This window comes from Trachemys scripta, chromosome 4, assembly GCF_013100865.1.
Source record: "Trachemys scripta elegans isolate TJP31775 chromosome 4, CAS_Tse_1.0, whole genome shotgun sequence".
NCBI classification, from domain to species: Eukaryota; Metazoa; Chordata; order Testudines; family Emydidae; genus Trachemys; species Trachemys scripta.
The window spans coordinates 112,966,424-112,979,557 of NC_048301.1; the positions used below are offsets into that span (position 1 = coordinate 112,966,424).

At 46.4% G+C, this 13,134-nt stretch overlaps 1 protein-coding gene across 5 annotated transcripts in view; it reads right to left on the bottom strand.

Moving 5' to 3' along the window:
- Positions 1 to 13,134, bottom strand: part of LOC117877368 (SITS-binding protein-like) — a 74,008-nt gene that overhangs the window by 15,240 nt on the left and 45,634 nt on the right. For all 5 annotated transcript variants that reach the window (XM_034770443.1, XM_034770440.1, XM_034770441.1 and 2 more), the window contains 2 exons: positions 5,872 to 5,993; positions 3,894 to 4,073 (listed from right to left, as the gene is read on the bottom strand). In XM_034770443.1, the coding sequence (XP_034626334.1) occupies positions 3,894 to 4,073; positions 5,872 to 5,993 (302 nt within the window). The remainder of the gene's footprint in view (positions 1 to 3,893; positions 4,074 to 5,871; positions 5,994 to 13,134) is intronic.

Below are 13,134 nucleotides of genomic sequence, written 5' to 3' on the forward strand. Positions count from 1 at the left end.
CCTTATCCACACCCCAACCCCCAGACAGACCCCTGGGACTCCCATGCCCCATCCAACCACTTCCCACCACCTGACAGCCCTCCCCGAACTCCCGACCCATCTAAATCTCTCTGCTCCATGTCCCCTGACTGCTCCAATCCCTCTCCCCACCCCTGCCCCCTGACAGCACCCCCCAGAACTCCCAACCCCCCACCCCTGCTCCTTGTCCCCTGACTACCCCTCCTGGGACCCCTTCCACCCTAACTGCCCCCTCCTGAGACCCTACCCCCTATCTGTACCCTGACTGCCCAAAACCTTATCCACACCCCCACCCCCAGACAGCCCCCCCCAGAACTCCTGACTCATCCAACCCTCCCCCTGCTCCCTGTCTCTTGACTGCTCCCTTCAGAACCCCCTGCCCCTTCTCCGACCCCCTGACCCCCTTACTGTGCCGCTCAGAACAGCGTGTCGAGCTCCACACGGAGCCCGACACGCTGTCGCGCTCCCCAGCGGAGCGCACAGCCCGGTCCCCGCCCCCGCAGAGCGGCGCGCTGGGCAGCAGGGGAGGGAGGAGGGGGAGGAGCTCCAGACCGCCGGAGACCCGTTGCGAACGTCTGGCGATCTGTGAATGCAGGGAGGGAGAGGGGGAGGAAAACGGGGGGAGTGATCTCAAGCAGCAGGGGAGAGGAGGGGGAAGTGGAGGAGGGGCTCTGGCTGCCGGAGCCCCGTGCGAGTGGCATGATCCAGCCGGCTGCCCTGTCAGCCGCGCGCGCTCTGCATGGGGGGGAAATCCGGACATTTACAAATTCCCCCTGGACGCTATTTTTAACTCAGAAAAGCCGGACATGTTCGGGAGAATCTGGACGAATGGTAACCCTAGGCTTGAGGCCTATGAATTTTGTCATAGATAAATGGCCCAATGGTCACTCCTAAGTTTTGGGGAACTGGGAATAGAGTGTTTAAGGGGGAAGTTTGTATATATTGACACCGGCAACCACAGGAAGATGAGCTAACACCCAGGGCCAGCTCCAGGCACCAGCCTAGCAAGCAGGTGCCTGGGGCGGCCAATGAATAGGGGGGGCAGCACGTCCGACCATTCGTGGGCGGGGCCGTCACTCCTTCTTGGAGCGAAGGACCTGCCACCGAATTGCCACTGTAGAATGAAGCGGCGGTAGAGCTGCCGCCGATCGCGGCTTTTTTTTTTTTTTCTTTTTTTTCTGCTTGGGGCGGCAAAACGCTAGACACCAGCTTTTGATATTTTAGGATAGGAACATCTGCAGATGTCTGACCACAAGAGGGCCATCATGGCAATGAACTGACATATATGATAATAATTTGAGATCATTAATATACTAACCTATAGGAGAAGGGCACCCCAACATTAGTAGGGCAAGGAAATACAAATAAGGAAGAGGGGAGAAACCCCTACTGAATATGCATTAGGCATAGTGGTGTCAGCACAGTATATTTGGGGGGAGGGATAGCTCAGTGGTTTGGGCATTAGCCTGCTAAACCCAGGGTTGTGAGTTCAATCCTTGAGGGGACCATTTGGGGATTGATCCTGCTTTGAGCAGGGGGTTGGACTAGATGACCTCCTGGGGTCCCTTCTAACCCTGATATTCTATGATATTATAAAGGTTGTATCCCAGCCTGTGTGCAGAGGGAGAGAGAGCCCTTGCGAGGTGCCAGGATGATGGCCACTGGTGAGGATGAGGAAGGTGATGGTGGTGAGGAAGATAATGGTTAACATTTCAGGTTGTTCTGCAAGGGATGGTGTGAGTATATGGATGTACATTTTCTATATCTCCATCTTCCTTTCTGGATTGGCCGAACCTGCAGACGTGGCAGGTAAACAAATCCTCCCGGCCCACCAGGGGCTTTCCCTGCACAAGCAACGGAACAAGTTTGGGAACCACTGATCTAGAGGGTCAAAAATAGCCTCACGCATGTTCACCAGTCTGTTTATCTACAGGCTTTAGTGCCTTCATCAGGGCACTGACCTCAGCCTGTGTTTATACACCAGGCAATCTCAGTTTTCCTTCACATCACGACCATACTTAGGCAAAATTCTTCAGCTAATGCCTTTTTTCCAGTGAAAAATGCATATTTGGCTACAATGTTTCATGAATTCATGTCAGTTTGCCTGAACTGTTCTGGCTGCAAAAATTTTTTTTTAAAAATCAAAACGTTTCCATGTTTTCATGTCTAAACATTTTTTGCTTCAAAGTTTTCTCTAATTTTTACTAAAAAAATCAAAAACATTTTGATTTTGTCACAACAAAATGTTTCATTCAACCCAAACTGAAATTTTTCGACATTTTGATTAGCTGAAAATTGACTCAGTGCTTTTCATTTTCAAAAACATTAACTAATGCCAGCGAAATGTCTGAATGTTATTATTATTAACCCCACTTTACAAATTGGGAAACTGAAACAAAGGTTATGTGACATGCCCAAGACTACAGAAAGTCAGTGACAGGTTTGGGATCAGATTTTAGGAATTCCTGGCTCTCAGCTTTTTGCCTCTCATCTGCCTTTTGCATGGAAATAAAACAGAAAAATTGGCAGAAAAAAAGTAATCGGTTAAACAAACAACTGAATCTTCTATGAGTAATCAAGAAATGCATTATAAACTGGAACCCTGTGCGCTCTCTTTTCAGTAATGGAAACACACATAGATATCAGGGCATCATCCAGTGGCCAACATTGCACCTAATATTTATTTTGATTTCCAAGTTTCTATGTTTTTTTGTAAATTCTCAGCTCTTCATCAAAATTAGAAGAGTCAATAAACACCTGATCAACCTTACAATAATAAACCAGATGCACACAGCTCAGTGCTCCAGAGAAAGCCTATAGCAATAAGCAAGTACACAGCCCTGCTCCCACAAGCAACCAGGACAGCCTCTTTTAGTGCTCACAACCAACACTATGAGAAACAAACCAGTGCACATGTATAGAGGATCCTACAGTAACAAACCAATGATTTTCCACAATTGGACTGTTAGGGGTCATTAAGGAAAATGAATGGGCAGAGGAGATGAATGAAGTTTATAAATTGCTCTTCATATAGTTGGAAATGTCTGTCTTTTGTATCAGCGCAATAAGTGGCAGCTACTTTGCCAAAGCATTGTAAACACAACAGTGAAATACTGATGCTGCAGGAGTTAGAGGAGACTTCAGAGAACATCCCATAAATCAAAATTATTCTTGTGTAGTCTTTGCCAAGCTCTCCAAAGGTAGGGCAATTGGAGGGAATTCAGAGAAGTGCAACAAAAATGACTCAGGGGCTGAAGCCTCTGACTTATGAGGAAAGATTTTAAAAGCTAACTATGCTTAGCTTGGCGAAGAGATAACAATCTGGGATCTGATCATGAGTACAAGTATTTGGACAATATAAATGTCAAGGAGGAAAAAATGTTGTTTAGAGTGGGCAAAGGGGCCATAACTAGGAGTAATGGGATGAAACTCAGAAGAAAAAAATTAGGTTGACTATCGGGAAACAACTGGCAGTAAAATCCGATAGGCTGTGGAAGAGCCTCCCCAGGGATGTGTTGGAAGCTCACTCACTAGAGCCATTTAAAATTAGACTGAGAAAAGCACTAGAGAATATAGGGAAAAATCTTCCACTGACCTCCAGGTTTGGATAAGTGCTAATTACTTAATTGGTCTTTTCCCTCTTTAATGTCTATGGGCCTAATCCAAAGCCCATTAAAGTCAATGGGAGTCTTTCCATTGACTTCATTGGGCTTTGGATCAGTTTCTATGTTTCTAATACAGGAATGCCATTTAATTTGGAGCATTCAATGAAGATGGGTCGGGAGTGAAGTGTGGGCATCAGGGGGTACCTGGTCTTAATCATAATCTTAAACGTTGCTGCATGTAATTAGTACCCAAATCTCTCTGTGTCTTACCTCGTCTCCAATGAGGAATTCGTCATCTATAGTGAAGGTGACTGGGTCATTGGGGCTGAGCCACCACAGCGGCCGGAAGATGGGATACCCCCAGGAGAGCCATTCCTTGCTGAATTTTAGAATGAGCGGGACAACAAAATCTTGATGCCTCTGTATGTATTGCCTAGTGAGATTCAGTACCTGAGGAGAAGAATTTAGCATGTTCTCTCACTTAATAGATGGCAATATAAGAGCAGAAAAATGAGACGTTTAAGCCTACTTATGTATTCCTGGAGGAAAAGAGTAGTTGCTCAGAAAAGCAGACACAGTAAATCCTAGCAGAATGATCAATAGACACAGCAGACAATCATGTGCAAACAGCTGTGATAGATTGATAATAGTTGTAGCTATGAACTCCACTAGGAGCTGAGTATATTGGTAATATCCACTCTGGATTCATCTCTTCTAACCCATAAATGATTAACCCTTCTGCTACTAGTGTAGAGGATGTGATTTAAGCACTCATTCTCCCAGCCTGAATTTTCACAAATCATTTCCTCCCCTATAATCTCCCTCAGCTCCATGTCTGAGATCAGCCTGCTTGATTCTATTCTAGATACTTGCTGTTTCAGAAGCAACAGGGAGATGTGTATACAGAAGGACACCCTGTTTCTCTGATTGCCATTTCTGCTTCTGAATGTTCGGCAAAGTGTTCCCTTGAAGTGCAATCATCCTGGTGGGAAGTCAGCAGCACTTCAGGGGTGATGCATCTCTCTCCTAAACTGGGGAGCACTGGAAGTGCATTATCTCCCAGGCACTTATTTGCTTCAAGAAAAGTCTGGAGCACAGTTCTGTAGTGACTTCATGGGCAATGGTGCCATCAGTATGTTGATAGTACATAGCACTAGGTATCACTTTCATCAGATCTGGATGGCGGGGAGTGTCACTTCTCACTGCTTTGTTGTTATTGAGGGTTGGATGAAAGTGATCTGGCTAAACTTAACCCAGGCAAGAAAGCAGTGCCTATAGAGTGGGGAAAGGACCTTGCGAGTCCAGTAGGTGTGGTTTGCTTCCTACTGTTCAGGGGTATTCTCTAGTGTTTGTCTAAGTGGTGAACAAATTGATGGTGATTTAGGTTGCCCGATTGCTCCTGGAATCTCAGGTGGCACTGGTAGCCCAAAAGGCATTATCTCCTTCGGGTAAGGCATTCTCTCAAACACGGACCTTGCTTTGTTGTTCATATCTTTATGACTTCTAGACTGGTTAACCACAATGTGTCTTATACTGAATTGCTCTTGAGAACCTCTCAGAAGCAACAGCTGCCTGGGGCAGAAAGCAGCTTACACCCCTGTTGAGTAAGTTTAGCCACAGGTACTATATTACAGGAAGTGCCCTGGCTTTCTAGAACAGCTGAAACACTTGAGCCAACAGACCCGAGATATAAACATCTGTGGTTCCAGAAGCAGGGTGTTCACACTGAAGAGCCCTTGTCCTGGAATTCACTTCCTTCACTGATCTGACCAAGCCCAGGTTTATTGATTTCAGTGGGAGCTGAAGGGGCTCAGCATTATTGAAAATCCACCCACACTTGTTAGGAATCTATGGATTTAGGAGCCTGACTTTTTAAGATTGTTATTTGTTCCTGTTACTTTGGGATTACTTAATGTTTCCAGTTTAGAAACCCTGAACAGAAATGAAAATCAGTTCTTCAAATTGTGTCGGGGAGGAGCTTGCATTAATGATTTTTATTATTTTTTTTAAACTCTGTCATTTAGAACACATGGGTTTAGATTTTAGAGACCCAAATTCTGAACCTTTTGGCCTTAAACACCTCTGTGCCTCAGCTTGTTCACCTGTGAAAAGGAGATGGTAATACCGGCTTCACGGGGGCGTTATAAAGCTCTGTTGTGATCTTTGGATGAAAGATGCTACAGGGCAGTTTAGCTGTCCTGTGTGCGTCAGGGAGCATGCGCTGATGTAGTATGTGAAGAGTACGTACCCAGTCGTCACAGCAGACCCATGGCGGAGTGCTGAAGGACATCACAGGAAGGAAAGTCACAATCTGCAGCCAACGAATATACAGCTCTTCTTCTGTCAGGAATTCATTTGCCAGGGTCCCTCCTGTGCAGGACATATTCAGTTTGTGAAAAGGCAAATCAAAAGCTTATTTGTAACCCGCACACCTCCTGGGTGTGGTGTTCAGTCCCCTCTATTGGCACTGAGACCACTTAGAGATTAATGAGTCTGCTACAGCCTTAGCTAAGAGCCGTGTGGCTTTTAGCTCACGCAGTAGAGCAGTGGTCCCCAATGCAGTGCCCGCGGGCGCCATGGTGCCCGCCAGGACATCTATGTGTGCCCGCCTACTGCCAAGGGAGCGCCCCGCCGCCGAGGAGCGTGGCCGTCGGACAAGCAGCTTCTTCTCGGCGGCATTTTGGCGGCGACGCCTCTTGATGATGCTGCTTCTCGGTGGCAGCGACGCTTCTTGGCATTGCTGCTTCTCGGTGGCATTTTGGCGGCTGCTTGTCCGGCGGCCACGCTCCTCGGTGGCTAGTCGTCTGGCGCCCACCACACTGAAAGGTTGGGGACCACTGCAGTAGAGGCTCATGTATTTAGCTCCAGAAATCCCAGGTTCGATCCTGCCTGCCAAAGACTGGGGTCTGTCGGTGTTACATATGCAGTCATTTATAATGAGATGCTCTAACCCCAGAATCTGTGTTGCTGCAAGGTGCCAGACAGAAAGCCCTAGAAGTCCATAGTTTATTCACAGTACAGGCAGTAGCAGCTTCCCCTCCCGCCCCAGCCCTGCAATGTATTTCAACCTGTTCTGGAGGGGTAAGAAGGTACTTCAGTCCTCAGGCCTATTTGATTCTTAGCCTCTCTGTCAGACTGCAAATGAGCATTCGAGTCAAGGGCCACAGTTTTGGACACTTTCCCGCTGAGAAGAGGGCTGAAATCACTGACTCGTTACTGAAAGGCCACAGAACAGCTGGCACCTGTAACACGTTGTCACTAGTGAACAGGGCAAGCAATAAATGAGTGATGGAGAGGTGAAAGATTGCATTTCACAGTGGGGAAAATGTTCAAAAGCAGCTCAGTGATTTTGGATCCTAAATCCCATTGACTTTCAAAGGGATTTAGGTTCCTAACTCTCTTTAAAAAATGTTGCTCACTATCAGCCCCACAGTATAATCCTTACCTGTTTACAGGAAGTACTATGTAATGCTTTGTTATTTGTATTGCAGTAACACCCAATGTCCTCAAATGAGAATGGTGACCCATTATGCGAGGTGCTGTACATAAACATAGTCAGATCGTTTCCCAATCGAGAACATTCATTCTCAATAGATAAAGGATGTGTTATTGCCTTTTGACAGATGGGGAATTGAAGCACAGAAAGATTAAGTGACTTGCTCAAGGTCACACCAGGAGTCTCTGATACCTAGGCCACTGCCTTAACCACAAGCTCCTCCCCTTCCTAGATGGCTAAAACTCACCTATGTCAGATACTAAATGCAATAGCTTTTAAATATGGTGCAAAGGCTTGACCCACATCTCTCTCAACAGAACAGGTAGCAATGGCATGTATATTCTTTCTAATCCTCTGAGCCTCCCAGTCACCAGGAAGCTTACAGAGTATTTGAGTTTTCTACTTTTCCAGATTGTTCTTTTTCTCCTGTTAACCTGGGATTAATATTTCCCACTTAGAAACACCCAACAGGAATGAAAATCAGGACTTCAAACTGAATAAGCGGCAAGATCGTAGTATTGATTTTTAATATTTGAAAACTCTTCCATTTTAACAAGTCATGTGATTATACAATGAGCTGGAACCCTGGGTGGATCTTAAGTAGAATACCACCCTTTTTTCCATGTTAATCTGACCAGCAGGCTAATAGGAAGCTCCTAACGCATACTCACAATCAAGGGGGGGAAAATGGACATAGGAAGAGGCATATGAGAAGAGTATGTAGCAGGCAGCCTAAGTGAGTTAAGCACCCAACTCCTATGGAAATTCAATGGGACTTGTGTGCCTAGCTCCCTTAGCGCCCTTTGAAAATCCCAGCCTATGTCAGACTTTTAAATGTAAAGTTATGTCCTCAATTGATGTAAATGAGCATAACTCGATCGAAACAAAGGGAGGGTCCAACCCATTGACTGTAGTTTTCTATAGTTTGTTGCTAGCTGATCAGGGGTACAATGAAAGAAAACAACCCTGAATGTGTGATTGAAACATTAGTGAAGGCGGGAAGAAGTTATTTATTTGGAGGTGGGATCTCTAGAACGCATACAGCATATTGAAAGACGACGGGTCGGGCGACATCTGAACGGAATGAGGACCAATAGTCTGGCTCAACCGAAGTTCAACAAATCCAAGGGAAAAACTTTAAACTAGAGGATGAATGGGACAGGCCTATCCGTAAGTTTAGACAGCAAAGAGGAACAAGATACGGAAGAAAGAAGCAGCTATAACCAGGGCCGGCTCTAGGCTTTTTGCCGCCCCAAGCAAAAAAAAATTTTGGCTGCCCCGCTGCCCCAGCCCTGGGCTCCCCCCACCCCAAACGTGACCTCCTCATTCACCACAGCAATCCCCGTTTACACTTGCAGTGGGGATCAAACCATTTCTCCTATTTTTATTTCACTGGAGTATAAATCTCACCCCCCCCGTCCCCCGCAACCCCATCTTTAGTGCTCCAAATGCACATGGAAGGCATAGGGACTAACCCTCAAATCTTGTACCCGGAAAGGGGTGGGTCTCTAGTAAAGAGGGTTCAGGCAGAGGAGCAGGTGTGGGAGTGCTTGGGGGCTCTACACTGGCAGAGAAGCGGGGTGTGATGTACTCGCGGATGAGGGTGTAGGAGGAGAGAAGGTATCAGGAGGGTTGCGGGAGAAGAGGTGCAGGGGAAGGGCGAGGGTACAAGGGGAGAGATGCGGGTCGAAGGGAGAGTACAAGGGGAAGGGGTACGGCGAAGGAACGATGGGGGGAGGTACAAATGGACGGGCTGCGAGTGGGATGGGGGGGTGCAAGGGCTGAGAGGGGCAGGCGCTGACAGCTGCTTCCCCAGCCCCAGGCAGGCAGAGTCAAGAGGACAGACACTGACCCCCAAGTGCCCAAGCTGCGGGGGTCCCCTGGCGGGGCAGTATCCGCTGCCCCGCTCAGAACTGGGCTCTGCCTCTCCCCGCCCAGGGCAGGCAGCGTGGGGCTGAGGCAAACCTACTTTTCCCTCCCACTTTCTGATAGTTTTCTGACTTTTGTCAGTTCAAAAACTAATAGTGTGTTGAAGTGTTAACACTTAAAAATGAAAATATTGTTTTAAACAAGAAAAAAAGTGTTTCCCCCTCATTGGAAAAAGTTGAGAAACAGTAAGAAAGTGTGGGAAAGTGAAAAACAAAAACACCCCACTCTCACATATTTTTGGAGTTTCCCATTGGGAACATTTCTAAAGGGGATTTTTTTTCCTGCAAAAAATGTTGTAAGAAAAATCCTGGTTTTCCAGGCTTCTCTACTTGTAAGGGTAATATGTCTGAAAATATGTTAGTCTTTAAGGATTTTCCACTGTATAGTATTTAAGAAGAAGAAAGTCATAACAGCTATAGAAGCAAGCATGGTTCAGGACACCACAGACCAGATCCTCAGCTGATGTAAATTGACATCGCTTTGTTGAAGTCAATGCAGCAATGCTGACTTACCACCAGCTATGGATCTAACCCCACATGTTGCACCACAGGTGGTTAAATGGAGACAAAAGTTTTCCAGAGAGTTTCAAAATGAGAACAATTGGTTGGTCTATGAACTGATCTATTGGTTCTGACTGAATGGACAGACAGAGAGTGCAGGTAAGGAAGAAAAGGTTAATGTTACTGGCCATCTGACTGCTGAAATAAAATATATATAAATAAATAAAATATAATATAATTTAGTTCAGTCCATGTTATGGAGGATTAAAATTAATTAAGTGATGCAGTGGTAACTCCAGCTGGAGCATCACAGTGCACAGGCTATAGCAGTTAAATTACAGACAAATGTTCTAGATAAATCACCTGCTAAAAGAAGGAAAATCTTTAACTTTCTCTCTCGCCTTCTTTCTTTTCAGATTTGAATGTTTTAACAGCAATACCAGGTTTCTGTAAGTCTTGTCAAAGAGAAATGCAGCTACAGCACACCACTCCAGCAAGCTAAATGTATACAATTCTATAAAATCCCAGTGAAAACTGTCCTTTTCTGTAACTATTTTCTGCTGGTTACCAGTATACTTATGTAAACAGAAGCTATTTCCTTTCTAATCAGCCTCCTCGTTCTCTCAGATTCATTCAATCACAATCCAGTGACTATGACATTACAATACACCACTGTGAAAGTCATTTTGACATCACAAGACCCTAGATTGAGGAGTAACTGAATGAATCAGGCAGGAGTAGGAAAGCGATTATTATAAAACAAGGAAACTTTGTTTTGTTTTGCCAGAATCTTGGTAATCACCACTGAGAAAGGCATTATGGAGAGATGAATATCAGCAGAAAGCCAGAAGGCATTTGGACATGCAATATATTCCATTTTCCAATGTTCTCAGGAGATGAAATTCATCCTTTAGTAAGGGTCTATGCTGTAGTTTTAAATGGGATTTAAATGATATACAGACCTTGTGCTGATCCTTTGCCTTGAGGATGAATTTTACCCAGAGTGAGTAATATGGAATATGGATGTAATGAGATTTCAAAAGTCATAAACTGGGGAAATAGATGGCTCTGGGATAGGAAGATTTTAACGTCTAAGTTGCCAGTTTGAATCCAGCCCAAGTTATTACTGGAGACGGGCATAGGAGCAGAGTAATTTGTACTGGGGCTTAGCCCTGGCACCTCTTTTCATGCCAGGGCAGAGCCCTAGTGCCTCTTCCGTCAGTTTTCAGAGTGGTAGCCATGTTAGTCTGTGTCAGCAAAAAGAATGAGGACTACTTGTGGCCCTTTCTGTTAGTGGCATTTAATAAGGCATGCAATTCTACACCTGCATGCAAGTCATGACCTCGTATACACGGTGAGTACGAGGTCACACTGTGCGGACGACACCATTTTGTTCTACAAAATGCCATCCTTCATGCAGCAAGACCTTGCATGTATGGTGGATGCCATTTTGTTATGCTTGAGCCCCGGCACTTTTTCCTTTTCAAATTAAGCTCTGCTTCAGAGACACTGGGCCAGATCCTCAGATAATTTAAATCGGCATAGCTCCACTGGCATCAGTTGAATGCTTCTTGGTCTCAAGCAATAGGGGATTTATGGTTTTGGAGCAGATTGGGTAGCTGATCCTGCTATCACAGGATGGTGGCAACATCCATGGTGGAGGTCCATGGGTTGTGCACAGATTCATGACAATATGCCACAGAATTCAAATCCTTAGTTTTTTCCAAAGTTATTCCAAAAAAAATCAGTAGACTATACATTGACCAAACACAGAGTGCACTGACCCCCAGACACAGCACTAGAAAGTTTCATGCAAAGAGTAGCACCACTGAGATTACTAGCACTCATTCTAGGGAAGAGATTGAGTTCCGATAGGGTCTGAGATGTATTCCTATTCTCCCCGGCTTTGTCGCTCCTTCCTTAAATAGTTTGGTGGTAATAATCTGGGTCTGCTCCATCAAGTGGAAAGAGGTGCAGGGGGCAGGGTATCAATGACTCATTTATAAGAAACACATGGGATAAATGGAAGCAGATTCCAATTCCCCTCTGAAATACTAGACAGTTGCTTGAGGGTTAAAAAAAAAGAAAGAAAAGATAATGGAGCTGGGTTTTATTTAAAAATCTACTGCAGGCATTAAAACCCCAGATCCCTGTCTAATAGTAAGAGGCTTTCAGAAACAGAGTATTTGTTTTGGTATAGCTTCACAAGTAACAGCTCACTGTACGAATAGGGAACCCATGCACTTCTACCTCCTAAGCCTGGCAGGAAAGCTTCAATATTGAACTTACTTCTTGTACACACCCCTTGCCACCAGCTCCCTCATTCTTCTTCTCATTATTTTTAGTGTGGGAGCACCCAGTGGCTTAAACCAGGACCAGAAGAGCCCCACTGGGCTACCTGCTGCACAAGCATACAAGTCCCTGCCCTGAAAGAATACAAGATGGGAAGACACTTGTCAGCATGTCTTTAACAATACTGTTTATGACCACATGTGCCACAGTACAGGACAACCGTTCGCACCCTCACTGACTTCCTGTGGTGTTTTTCTCTCTATTATATTCTCCGTGGGGATAGGCTAGGTTGCTAGTAGGGCTTGATGAAGACAGAAAAACTCCATGCTGTATCACTGGCCAACATGTTCAAAAACAGAAGTTAGCTCCTAATGGAAAAGAGGAGACTAAAGGCCAGGGCCGTCCCTACCCATACGTAAAGTATGCAGCTGCATAGGGCACCAGCAAATTTGGGGCAAATTTCCTGGTGCCCTGCGCAGCTGCATGCTGCTCCATCCCCTGCTCTACCTCTTCCCCATGGCCCCAACCCGGCCCCTTCTCCACACCAGCCCCGCTTCTTCCCACCCCTGCTCTGTCCCAGCCCTGTCCCCACTCCCCTGAGGACTCTGCAGCAGGGCCAGGCCTTCACTCACCGGCTGTGGGAAGTGCAGCAACCCAGCCCCAGCTGCGCCGCTGGTGAGTGCTGGGGGGTGGTTCCCTCCAAGCCAGCCCCCCCCCCCCCCGGCATGGAGGCCTGGGGCCAGCCCCCCCCCCCCAGATCCCTGGGGCACCCCCCCACACTCCCCACAGCGTAGGGCCCCAGAATAGCTAGGGATGGTCCTGCTAAAGGCAGACATGATAGCCGTCTTCAGATACATGAAAGCCTGCCATAAAAAATGGAGCAAAGTTGTTCTCTCTTGCCGCGGAGGGCAGAACAAGAGGCAGTGGGTTCATACTATAGCATAGCAGATTTAGATTAAATCTCAGGAAAAACTTCCTAACTGTAAGAACAGTAGGACACTGAAACAGACTGCCTAAGGAGGTTATGGAAGCTCCTTCACTGGAGGTTTTCAAAAGGAGGCTCCATAGCCATCTGTCTTGGATGGTTTAGACCAGGGTGGGCAAACTTTTTGGCCCGAGTGCCACATCTGGGTATGAAAATTGTATGGCGGGCCATGAATGCTCACGGTTCCCAGCCAATGGGAGAAGCGGGGGCGGCGCTCGGGACAGGAGCAACATGTGGAGCCCCCTGGCTGCCATTACACGTAGGAGCTGGAGGGGGGACATGCCGCTGCTTCCAGGAGCCGCGCAGAGC